General features: G+C 35.5%; 1 protein-coding gene and 1 pseudogene across 12 annotated transcripts in view; both read left to right on the forward strand.

Annotated features, from left to right (window-relative positions):
• The window catches only part of Sntg1 (syntrophin gamma 1), a 728,018-nt gene that overhangs the window by 430,810 nt on the left and 283,691 nt on the right, over positions 1 to 13,517 (forward strand). Inside the window, exon 7 of one of the 12 annotated variants that reach the window (XM_052717744.1) lies at positions 12,268 to 12,307. The exons of the other annotated variants lie outside the window; for them this stretch is intronic. Within the exon in view, the coding sequence (XP_052573704.1) occupies positions 12,268 to 12,307 (40 nt within the window). The remainder of the gene's footprint in view (positions 1 to 12,267; positions 12,308 to 13,517) is intronic. 12 annotated transcript variants of the gene reach the window in all.
• LOC128097329 (S-adenosylmethionine decarboxylase proenzyme-like) lies at positions 9,827 to 12,261 on the forward strand (annotated as a pseudogene).

Here is a 13,517-nt window from a genome sequence, read left to right on the forward strand (position 1 = left end):
CAGCACTGAGAAAATTCAAGGTTAATAAAGTATTTTGTAATCTGTTTCTAGGGGTCATTGGTACCTCTTTCTGTTTATTCAGCATATGCTTTAAAGTTCAACTGGATCTTCTATAACTGCTTGGCCTGTAGGATTGTGTGGTATATCTGTAATATGCTTTATATTGTAATATGCAAAAAACTATCTCATTTTATTTGAGACATATCCTGGAATCTTAATGTGTACAGGTATTCCCATAACTTCTAATAGGTTTGCAATCACAGAGTCAGCCTTTTCAGAACTCATAGGAATTGCCCATTGAAAGCCTGAATAGGTGTCAATGGTATGGTGTACATACTTTAATCTTCCAAACTCTGTGAAATGAAATATATCCATATGCCAAATTTCATTTCTTTGTACACCTTTTGAATTGCTTCCTGCGGGTAATGAAAATTGGTTATAGAAGAAACAAGCAGGACATTATTTTTTTACAATATCTTTGGCTTGTTGCCAAGTGATAGAGAAACCTTCTTCAAACCTTTGCTACTTACATGTTGTTTCTTATGAAATTCTGAAGCTTCTAGCACATTTCCTATTAGTAGCTGATCAATCTCATCATTACCATGTGCTAGAGGTCCTGGTAGACCCATATAGGATCTGATATGTGTGTGTGTATGTATACATATATATGTGTGTGTGTGTGTGTGTGTGTGTGTGTGTGTATGTATGTATGTATGTATGTATGTATAACATTGTTAGGGAGCATTTCTAACTTACAGAACATCACTTGAATATTTAAAGATGGATTTTTAAATTTCTGATGATTTCCTGTAATTGTATGAATAATGATGTTAATTCTGTATTATCAAGAATAAATTCAACACTTTCAATATGTAAAACAACTCTCCCTGTGTATTGAGAGTGAGTAACTATACTGAGCAGTGCTGTGAACTCCATCAGTACCATAAGAATAGCATAAAGTTCTGCTTTTTATGCAGAGCTGTATGGACTTTGAACCACTTTAATTAAATTTCCTTGTTTGTGTCCTGCTTTCCCTGGTTTGTTTACATCAGTATAAATGTGGGGATACCAGAAATTGGCTTTTGTTATACAATGTGAGGAAGGACCCATTCTGTCATCTTTACGAATTCTATTCTCTTGCTTTTAGAATAATGGTTGTTAATCTCTCCCCAAAAGTCACTGCAGGCTCTCTGCCAGTATTCATTATCTTTCCATAGCGAGAAAATTTCCTCATTAGTTAAAGGTACTACAATTTTTGATGGGTCCATTCCTGTCAATTGGCAAAGTCTTAATTTTCCCTTTTGAATCAAGTCAGAGATCTTTCCTATATAAGTCTTTAACTTCTTACTTGATTTATGTGATAGAAATATCCATTCCAATATAATATCTTCCCTCTGCATTAAAATACCTGTGGGACAATGTCTGAAGGGTTGTATGACCAGAATTCATTTAAGTTCTGGATTCACATGATCCACATGAATTTCTTGTATTGTCTTTTCTACTAGAACCAACTCCTTCTCAGCTTTGGTTGATAATTCTCTTGGACCATTTAAGTCTTTGTCTCCTTTTAGAGTATCAGCTCAATTTTGTAGTCCATTTTAAATATTCAAATGATACTCTGTAAATTGGAAATGCTTCCTAACAATTTTTTAAAATCATTAAGTGGCTGCAATCTATCTCTCCTTAGTGGCACCTTTTGGGGTCTAATTTTCAGTAGCTCTGTCTTACATTTTAAGTAATTAATAGAATCTCCTTTTTGAATATTTTCAAGATCAATTTGTAATCCTCAGTGAGGCAAAACTGTTTTTTTTTTTTTACTTCTTTAAATATGCTTTTTTTTTTTGGTTTTTCAACAACTGTGTAGCTTTACAACTTTCCTGGATCTCACTCTGTAGACCATGTTGGCCTTGAATTCACAGAGATCCACCTGCCTCTGCCTCCTGAGTGCTGAGATTAAAGGTATATACCACCACTGCCTGGCCAAATATGCTTTTTAATGGACCTAATTTTGGATCATCTAATAAGACATCATCCATATAATGATGAATTATGGATTATGGAAATTTCACACAAAATGTCTCCAATAGTTTTTGCACAAAATACTGGCACAGGGTAGGGCTGTTCAACATTCCCTATGGGAGGCTCTTCCATTGATATTTCTTGACTGGCTGGGAATTGTTATAATTACGTACTATGAAGGCAAATTTTTCTCTATCATTTTCTTGTATAGGTATGGTAGAGAAACAGTCTTTTAGGTCAATAACTATTATATGCCATTCTTTGGGTAACAGAGAGGGCAAGGGCTTCCCAGTCTGTAGGGAGCCCATAGGCTGAATTACTTTTTTAAAAGCTCTCAGATTTGTCAGCATTCTCCAATTACCAGACTTTTTTTTAGTAATGAATACAGGAGAATTGCAAGGGCTGGTAGATTATTCAATATTTTGAGCATTTAATTGCTCTTGAACCAGCTGTTCTAAAACTTGTAGCTTCTCTTTTGTCAAAGTACATTGTTCAACCCAGATAGGTTTATCAGTTAGCCATTTTAAAGGTAGGGCTGTTGGTATGTCTGAGAGTTCAACAGCAATTTTGCTCTGTATATGTACAGCCTGAATGGTTGTGGACTGTTTTTTATAGTATGTTATGATATACCTAGAAACATTCATTGGTCTGTTTTCTATGTCTGAGAATTTTAGGAATTTTAATGTGGCTATTCCACTGATGTAATTAATAGATCTCGGCCCAAAAGATTTACTGCTACATTTGCTATATATGGCTTCAGCCTTCCACTCTGTTCTTCTGGCCCTGTACATTCAAACCATCTCAAACTCTGATTTATATGAGATAGGGTTCAAATCCCTAGAAATGGGACATCTACCTCTTGAAGAGGCCAATTGCATGCCATGATTTTGTTGTAATTGTAGTCACATCTGCACCTATGTCTACCAGTCCCTCTAGAACAATGCCATTAACTGGAATTCTAAGCTTTGGTCTTTGTTCATTTATAGAAGTCTGCCAAAATATTAATTTCATTGTGTCCTTTGGGACTTATGATTCAACTATCAGAGCTTTTCTATCATTAAGTACAGTATCATTTACTATAGTGCAAAATAAATCTATAGATGATGTCAGCTTAGTGATATTATTTTTGTCCACATGGAATTATTGTTGTTCTGGGGCCCCATTTTCTTCCTGGAGACTTCAGTTGTTGTTAGGCCTGGCCATGATTTCCTGCAGAAAACTGATAGGAGACTTGAATACAAAGACATGTACAGGCAGCTAAATGAAGCCTTTTTTTCTAGAATTAGTACTGTATGACCATTAATATCTTAACAAAGTTTAAAAAAAAAATATATATATATATAAATATTTATATATATAATATATATTATAAATTTTGATATAAATTTCATACTTTAAGAAAAGTTTAAAGAATCAGAATTGAATCAAAGAATTGAGATTAGTATTAATAGAATAGTCCCTTAATTAATTTGGTTTTTCTCTGTCCCATGTCAGAAGGTGGATCTTTCATCTGGCATGATACAGGGAGTTTGCATTTTCCTTTTAACAACAGGCTTGAGTTTAAAGAAGGAGAGAGCCATTCTCCAACTCCAAAGTCAGCTTTAAATTTTAGATGAACTGGGAATACAAGAAGACTAATAGTGTTAACTTTCTTTAGAGCAGAGCAGAAACAAACATTTAGGAAGACTTATAAAATTTTATAGATGATATTCCAATAGGCCATTTTACTGTGTTGCCTGGGATAAATGATTTGTCCTTTTTCTTCAGTTGTCTCATTTGTCCAGTGTTGTTCAGATTCCTTAACCTTCATTCTCCTATAAGACAAAAACAAAAACCTTCCCCCAAGACTAATTTTGGGAAGGTTCCCTTTTGGCAAGTTATTATCTGATTAAATGAAAAGGCATGTGTTAATGGTGTAAGTTAGTTTAAAGTGGATGGTCATGCTGGATGCTGAACTATCACCTACTCTAATTAAAAGGTCTCTCTTGTTCAAATAGAATCTTTATCAATTTTGATGGTATCCACAGCTTATCTTCTCCTGTAGAAACAAAAGCAAAATCTTGTCCCCAACATAACACATATCCTGGTTTCCCTTCTGACGTCAGCACATCCTTAAAGTATATAGGCTGATTTAATTCTGTAGTTTTTTCTATTATCCAGTGTCTCTCTGCAGCTGTTGTTTCTTTCTCATTAGCATTGAGAAAATTCTAAATTAATAGAGCATTATGCAGTCTATTTCTGGGGGTTTTTGTTACCCCTTTCTGTTTATTTAGCATGTCCTTTAGAGTTCTGTTTGATCTTTGGTCTGGAGGATTATGTGGTATACCTGTAATATGCTTTATAATGTAATAGGCAAAAAAACTGTTTAATTTTAACAGAGACATAGGCTGGAGCATTGTCACTTTTAATTTGTGCAGGTATACCCATGATGACCATAACTTCCAGCAAATGAGTGTTTACAGAATCAGCTTTTTCAGAACTCAAAGCAGTTGACCATTGAAATCCAGAATAAGTATCAATGGTATGGTGTACATATTTCAATTTTCCAAATTCTGCAAAGTGAAACACGTCCATCTGCCAGATTTAATTCCTCTGAGTATCCTTTGCGTTACATCTTGCTGGTGATGGCATCTGATTATAAAAGGAACAAGTAAAACATTTCCTTGGCTTGTTGCCAGGTTATAGAAAAATCCTTTTTTAAACCTTTACTATTGACATAATATTTTTTGAAATTCTGAGGCCTCCAGCACATTTCCTACCAATAATTTATCAATCTCATCATTACCTTGTGCTAGAGGGCCTGGCAGAGCAGTATGGGATCAGATATGAGTTATATACAAAAGATGACTCCTTTTCCTGATTATATCTTGTAACTGAATAAATAGTGAAGTTAATTCTGAAGCATCAGAGATAAATTCTGCAGTCTCAATCAGCATACTCAGAGTCAGTTACTATGCTGAGAGGTTCTGAAAAATCCATTAATACCAACAGAATAGCATACAATTCTGATTTTTGAACTGAATTATAAGGACTTTGAACCACTTTACTTAAATTTTCTGATTTGTAACCTGCCTTTCCTTGTTTGTTTGCATCTGTATAAATGTACAAACTCCAGATATGAGTTTTTCTGATACAATTCGAGGCAAGATCCAATCTTTATAAGAACAATTCTATTGCTTTTGGGATATTTGCTGTTAATTTCTCCAAAAAAATTACTGCAAGTTCTACAATAGAACTTGTAGTCATATTAAGTATGTTTTCAAGATTGAGCAGATATATTTTAGATAGACAGGTCATCTTCAAACCCTTCAGAGATCTACAGAATATGGCATTTAAAATGTTTTAATAACTTAGAAAAATTTTCTTTTTGTTATGACTAAGAGACATGTCGGCTCCTGGCAGTACCAATCTACTTCAAAGAAAATATGGACATTGAAGAAACTGCATATGGAGTTCCCTTTCATTGTGACAAAAGTTAGCCACTGGACAACAAAGTATCCTCAAATTGACTGCTGACAAACAGGACAAAATGGACAGACAGGACATGAAACAAATGACTACCAATTCTTGCCAAGATAAGTGTGAATGTGGCTTTATCAAAAGGCATCTTCTGAGGCCAGGACAATATGGCACCATCCCTGAAGTGGCCTTTGAAATCCGCAAAAGGTAGAGTACCCTTTTCTTTGAAGGCAGCTGAACAGGTAGTGGGCCGATGGCTTCTGATGTCCAGTGGAACAACAGCTGAAATAGTTATTCTTGAAGATTAACTAAGCTCACACCTCTCAATAGTAGACTGGCATTTAAAAGAGGGAAGTGGAGAAGAATGAGATGCCAAGATGAAGCCACACATACACACAGCCAAGAAGAATGGACAGCTGAATTAAAAAAAAAATCAACAATTTCCGGAATTCAAAATCCTGAATCATGACATGACACTAGTGGAATTCAGGTGTTTCTGGTACATGGACTGCTCTCACCAAATGTGAGGTTGAACTGTTAACCTTGTGTACATCCTAGTTCACAAATGAGTCTGTCAGATATGCTAAGCCTATAGACTGAAGATGATGCCCCAACATTGCAGAGAAACCTCAGGTGACTGTCCAGGCAGCTGGCTGTTTCTGTCAACTCACATTTTTTTTTGGAAGCTGCTTGCATGAACTTTCTTTTTTTATTTTTTATTGGGTAATATTATTTCCTTCTTGGGCCTCTGAGGGAATTGAAGATTAGTTAGTTATAGTTATAGTTTTCCTTGTTAAGAATTTCAGAAAAGAAACTTACTAAAGAGGAGTAAGTGTATAAATTTGAAAGACATTATAAGACAGTTCTTTTAGTAATATAAGTAAGGATAGAAAGTGAATCAGGTACATTTTGGACTTACAAAAATAGGGTAGATAATGGAATTATTTTCTCTGAATTTGTCAAATACAAATGGACTAGACATTGTTTAGGTATTTATTACTTGAATGTATTGTATACAGTTAATGTACTTTTGTATATAGTTTTTCTTATGTTAGTTATAAACTTTTTCCTTTTTTCTTTTTATTAAAATAGAAAAGGGGAAATATGGTGATATTTTATTTGTACTGAGATGTGATTTTATTAGTATGTTAATAAAGTTGCCTGGGGGTCAGAGCTAATAGCAAGCCATAGCAGAGCTGGGCGTTCGTGGCACATGCCTTTAATCCCAGCACTTGGGAGGCAGATCTAGGCAGATCTCTGTGTGTTCAAGGATGCAGCCAGCATTGGAGACACATGCCTTTAATCTCAATACCGACCATGGAAGACCTGGGGAGGTCTGTGTAGATGGGCAGTGACGAGGAGGTCATGTGGCTGGGCTTACAACCAATGAGAAGGCAGAACAGAAAGTCAATAAAAAGACAGATACACAGCAAGTAGTGCTCTTTGCTGAGAGGAAGGATGACAGCAACAGCTAAGGGTAAGAAAGGCAGTTTTAAGTCTCAGCTCTCAGCTACTGCTCTGACCTCTTGGGCTTTTAACTCTGCAATTGGCTCTGTGTTTCTTATTTAATAAGACTGTTCATCTACACTTTACATTAGACATTGAGTTATTTACTTCTCCTTGAGAGAAATTTCCTCCACACTGGCAGGAAAATTTGGATCATGTTAAATTTGGGGGCCTGCAAGAGGCCTCCTGAGGCACTTCTCACCAGTAAAGGGTTGCCTCATATATCTATTATTGATCTTCACTCATTGGTCCAATATCAGCCTTTGCCACATCTTCTACATAATCCAGAAGTTTGGGATCTCCTACTTTTGTTATTTCTAGAAGGAGTATTACTTTTAGGAGCACCCTGTGTACAGTTTTTGTTTATATGACCTGGTACACCACTCTTAAAGCATTTTGTACCCTGGGGCCTTCTTCCACCTCTGGAAATTACCTCTCCTATCCAAGCCTCATTACTATGGTTAAGAGACTCAAGATCTTTAATACTGAATCCATTCTTCCAATGGAGCTGATCTGACCTTTAATGACATAAGTATTCTTTTGCATTCTGTATTAGCATTGTCAAATGCCAAGTGCTCAGTTAATACTTGTCTTAATTCTTTATCTGACACAGCTTTCATTATAGCTGTGATCAGCCTTTTTTGTAAAAAAAAAAAATCAGTGAAAAGTTCGAGAGGTCCCTGGAATATCTTTGTGTACATCTCAGTTGGTTTTCCTGGTTCTAGAATTCCCCCCAAGCATTTAGAGCTTCTGTACAGCATAAAGATAGTGTATGCTCTTCATACATGACTTGTACATTTCTACCAGTGAAATGTCCCTCACCAAGAATTTGATCTTGGGAGATCTTAAAACCTCTTATCTCATGCATTGTTTCAGGTTCTTAGCCTCCTCTCTCAACCAGTTTTTCCATTGCAACTGCTGTCTATATTCTAGAGTAGCTGAAATTAACTGATTCCAGTCATATGGTATGATTGTATTTGAGGTAGACCATGAACTTAAAATCTGTCTTACTTATGTTGAGTGTATGTCATAAGTGACTACCACTTTCTTTATATTTTTAAATATCTCTCATCAGAATAGGTTGTAATCTATAGTCCACATATGGCTCAGGATGTCTATTATCTGCTGGCCTCTCATGGATGATGACAGGATAAGCCATTGTATGAGAGTCATCTGGAGATGTCACAACCTGTATTGTCTTGCCTTTCTGCTTGTTAGGTCCCTTGTCATCTTTACTGCGAGTTTCTTCCAGGGCTTGCAAATGAGCACCTAGGGTCTGTTCCAGAGAATGAACCTCCTTTGTGGTAAGAGATTCAAGAGATTTCATGGAATCATGCAACATTTTATGTTCTTCTGAGACCCATGATTTCATAGACATTATTTTATCAGTTAATGATAATCTTTCTTCATTATAAAGTGTTTGATTAGCAACAACTTCATCATGGATAGTGATTGTTCTATCCATTAAGTATTCATATTTAGTATGAATAAAATCAAATCTGTTTGTACATTTATTATTAATGGACTAATGTTCTTGTAGTAAGTTAGCAGATTCCAAACTAAGGAGCCTGCTATGTAAGTTTTCATTACTATCTTGTAAATCCTAGTTAACAGATTCCAGAGAAAAAATATTTTTATGTGAGACTTCATTGCTACCTTGCAAAGCCTGCATCACTCCCAATAATAACTCACCTTTGTTAATATTATTAAACCAGTTTTCAATGTTATGTGAATTATTATGGTAAATGCCAAAATGATGCATACCAAATATGTCTCAGGAAGGTTATATATTTCCTGTAAAATCTCATTCATCATATAAGCATAAAAGTTCTTAAATCCTTTTGAAGTAATATTTTCTGTCATGTTTTGAGAAATATTCAAAATTTGTAAAGAAAAAATTATTTGTTTATTTGTTAATCAGTTTTAAAGTGTAAAATTATCAAGTACTTGTATGTCTGATGAAATACTGACTTCCTTGTATTACTGTCCTTGTTATGGTTTTTGAGTATAGTAGAGCTATTCACATCATTGCAACAAAATATCTGACAAAAATGACCTCAGGAAACAAATTTAGTCTTACAGTCCCAGGGATTATTTTCATCGTGAAAAGGGAGGAGGTGCACCTCTTCCCATTGAATTCACCCACTCTCAATAAGCAGAGAATAAATGCTCATTCTCATTCCTTTTTATTCAGTGCTAAATGATAGATTGTGAAATGGAACTGTCTATATTTAAGGTTGGTTTTCTCCTTTAATTGCCCTAATCTAGATAACCTCTCACACACATGCCCAGAGGTTTATCTCTATGATGACTCTAAATATCAACAAGTTCATAATGAAGTTGACAATCATATTTCTACACATTTCAAATTGATACTTAACATACAGTAGCCTCTCAGGGACTCTGACACTGATACACATGGATATTTCCTTGGAAACATGGGATAAGGCTCTTTGACACCTCAGAGTGTCTTGCATTTTATGTCTAAAAAACTAATACCACTTGAATGATGTAGCCAATTTCTAATGCTAACACAGGATGGAGCCTGGTTCATTGGATCACATTTTAATTAATTTCTGACTGTCTACCCTGAGAAAATATTTCCTGGTAATTTGCCTTTGAGAAGCTAAAACACCTTCAGTAGTGTTCTCAAATTAACCTCTCTTCTGTCAAATCAATTTGCATTTTTACAAGATTAAGTCTGATTGATGGGATCATGTCCTCCAGACACTATTTCTTAGCATTGTTATCCATTTTTCTTTAACAGAGTTAAACTCTTTAAAGATCACAGCTGTTTTCACAAAAAAAAAAAAAAAAAATTGTGAAAAAAAAGTACTTTTCCTTTTTCTATTTGGTAAGGAAAGTACCTTTCCTCACTGAATAGCACACATTTTTCAAATCTCTATCAACTCCTTATTGTTCTCTCTCACTGTAGAATTGAATGAGAATGATGAGCATCAATCATGACATAGCTTGAATGCTACCCTATGCCAAATAAACTAGTCCTTTACTTTTAAATTCAACATCACATAAATTCTTAAGATTTAAAAAGAAATATAGACAGATTGGTCAGGGTTGGGATCATATCTTTCTGGGTTATTGGCTTCATATTGAAGGAAATTAAATGAACTCAGAGTCTGAAAAGAAAAAAAAATCAAGAAAAAATTTCTTTCAGAGCAAAGATATACAACAAAGGAGCAGCAGGTCACAGTAATGAAAGTACCCAGAGGGCTTTCATTATGGTTTAGTGTTTCTTTTTATGGGCCTCAGAAGGAGGAATTGGATTATTTAGGGATCTAGTGAAAGTGGTTCTTTGTTTTGATAATTAGATCAGGTCACACAATCATTTTGCAGTACACATATTCCTTGCCATGTTGCATCTGATTTTAATCATATCAATGTTAAATAGGCATAAGATAGTGAATAGAGGATTCTATCTAAAAGTTTCACAAATGACACCATTTTGTCATATTTTCATATTAACAAAACAATTCAAGAAGAACAGGACCAGCTACTTGATAACAGGATATAGCCAGAAGTTTTCTCCAGTCCCACCCAGCCCTGTGGTCTCACAGCCTCTTATAAAATAATCACTCAGAGACTTAATATTAATTATCAACTGTATGGCCCATGGCAAGCGTCTTGCTAGCTAGCTCTTATATCTTAAATTAACCCATTTCTATTAATGTATGTTTTGCTGCATGTTCTGTGACTTGTTCCTTGGGCAGCATGCTGGTGTCCTCTCTGCTCTCCTTCTCCTTTCTCTCCAGTTGGAATGCCTAACCTTATTCTGCCTCACCATTGGACAAAGAGCTTTATTGTCAACCATTCAGAGCAACATATTTTCACAGCATACAGAAAGACATCCCACAACACTTCCCCTGTTCTGTCTAATAAAAAAAAAGGTTTTAACTTTAGCATAGTAAAATTATATATAATAAACAGTTATCAAGCAAGAATTATAGTTACAATGTCTAGTCCATTCATATTTGGCAAAATTAAACAAAATATTCTGGCTTACACAGTATGGCCGGTGACATTAGCTAGTGCTCACTCAACTCTCTCTAATGGGAAAGTAGCGGACTACAAGAGACTGAACTGTATCTTCCTCTATTTCCAACAGACTCACATTCAACTTCCACTCACAAAAATATCCAGAAAAAATTTTATTAGATCTTAAAAAAGAAGTTAATATAAAATTATAGCAAAAAAAAAGGATCCTGAACTTTAGTAACATAGCTGGAACAATTCGCAGCAGCACCAGGAGCGGTGGGAGAGAGATTTAATTTACTTGATTTTCTATGGTTGTTGGTTGTTCCCTAGTCTCACAATGATGGAAGCTGTACATTTTTTTGAAAGGACCAAGAAACTGCTGGAGGTCTAGTTCTCCAGGCAGTAGTGCGATGCAAGCCAGGGATCTGGGGATCTTTGTACCATCCCAAGTTCTGAGTGGGATGTCCTTTTAAAGAATGTGCAGTGCTCAATCATAAGTGTGACAAAGGCTGACAAGCAGGAAACTTATGTACTCAGTGAGAGTAGCATGTTTGTCTGCAAGAGACATTTCATTTTGACGACATGTGGTACAACCCTCTTATTGAAAACACTGATTCCCCTATTGAAGCTTGCTTGGGATTACAGTGGGTTTGACTCAATTCAAAGCTTCTTTTATTCCCATAAGAATTTAATGAAGCCTTCTCACCAAGGGTACCCACACTGGAATTTCCAGGAAGAAATTGAGTTTCTTAATGCAATTTTCCCAAATGGAGCAGCATATTGTATGGGACATATGAATTCTGACTGTTGGTACTTGTATACTTTGGATTTCCCAGAGAGCCGAGTAATCAATCAGCCAGATCAAACCCTGGAAATTCTGATGAGTGAGTTCTACCCAGCAGTTATGGACCAGTTAGATCTACAAGAAAGATGGTGTTACTGCAAAGGATGTCACTCATGAGAGTTAGATATCTTGCATGAATGCTCTCCTCTGTGTTTAGGTGTTCTATGCCACTCTTGCTGTGAAATTGAAGTGCATGTAGAAAAGAACTTTGATGGTATGAATCCTTATAACACTTGTGAAAATGATTCAATTTGGTTTATGCACAGTGTAATATTTCTGCAGGTATTGCCCAAAATCCCCCACAGACAAGTCTTTTGTCCTCATTAGATTGCTAGCCTCTGCAACTGTTCTATTAATTTGCTGCCAGAGTTTTTACATCGTTATCTCCACTTTCTAAAGCATATTCTCTACTAATGTTATTCAAGACCAATTTTTACTTCATACAGGTGTTTTATGCAATGGCAATTAAAGTTTTTCTTCCACAAGGTGAGTCCTTATAAGAAAATGCTGATTCCAGTTACTCTTTTGTGTTCTATTGTTTTTATAGTTGTTACTGCTTTTATAGTCCGGTGACTGATTTTTTTCTCTCACCATGGTGTCTTTTCCTCTTCCCAAAATTGCATATATATATAAATCTTATACCCCAGGTGGGATTTTTGAGATGGTCCCTGGCTTAATTTTTTTAAGACATAAGAATGTGGCCTCCTTATTGACATGAACTGTGGAAGATAAATGACAAAACTGAATGTATTAAATCAAAAGAGTTCAGTCTCCAGGGTTGGTTAGGAGAGAACTCATAAAAAAAAACCTTGATGGAACTGGTTGGCTGTGCAGTGCACTTTTAGCTTTAATGGAGTACCTGCCATGCCTTCACTAACTTATTAAGCAGTGATTGGAGGAAGTCCACTGAGTCAAGGCAGCTACTTAATCGTAAACATTCTGACCTCAGTACGTGCAGTCAACTTTTAACCTAGAGCCACTGATTTCTACTAAAAGAAAATTTGATTCAAAGGAAAATCTGTGGCATTTCCATCTGTGACTTAGAAGTTGTAAATTTTTTTTTTTTTTGCTGCATGTGAGTTGTTCTGACTTCACCTGTTCCTATGTGGTCTTCCTTCACCATGGTGTTCACATGATCAAATGAAAAGCTTTCCAGAGTGAGGACTATCCAGGTTACTCAGCCAGGTAGTAAATGTATGAACACACAAAACAACTCAATATTCTGAAATATTTAATGGGACTAGAAATATAGTCTTTTAAGAGTTGGAATGTTAGTGGCATTTGCAGATATTGTGGGATATAAACAGCTGGGAAAAGAGCAAAATGGACTAAATTTCCTATTTATTGCCTTCTTACTATTTTCTTGGTAGTTTCTGGACTGATGCAGTGATGCTCTGTTTCTTCCGTATTTATAACGAAACACTGTTTTAGTGTTTCTAAACATAGAATCTACTTGGTTTGAAATCAAGTGGTTGGATCACTGTCTGGATTGTTACTTTAAGCATGCTGTTGATTGAATGTTCATTGGGGAAGCCTCAAATCAACTTTATCAGTCTGACTCTGTAATGAGCACAGCACCTAAAGTTTGAATTTCGAGGACCAGTGCTTATTTAAGCTGGATTTTGTAACCCATGAGATTTTGTTGGTTTGAGGTCTAATTCCCTCATCTTACAGAATTACAAATTCTAATGTTGAA

Source organism: Peromyscus californicus, unplaced genomic scaffold (assembly GCF_007827085.1).
Source record: "Peromyscus californicus insignis strain IS unplaced genomic scaffold, ASM782708v3 Scaffold_5__1_contigs__length_169319896, whole genome shotgun sequence".
Lineage (NCBI taxonomy): Eukaryota > Metazoa > Chordata > Mammalia > Rodentia > Cricetidae > Peromyscus > Peromyscus californicus.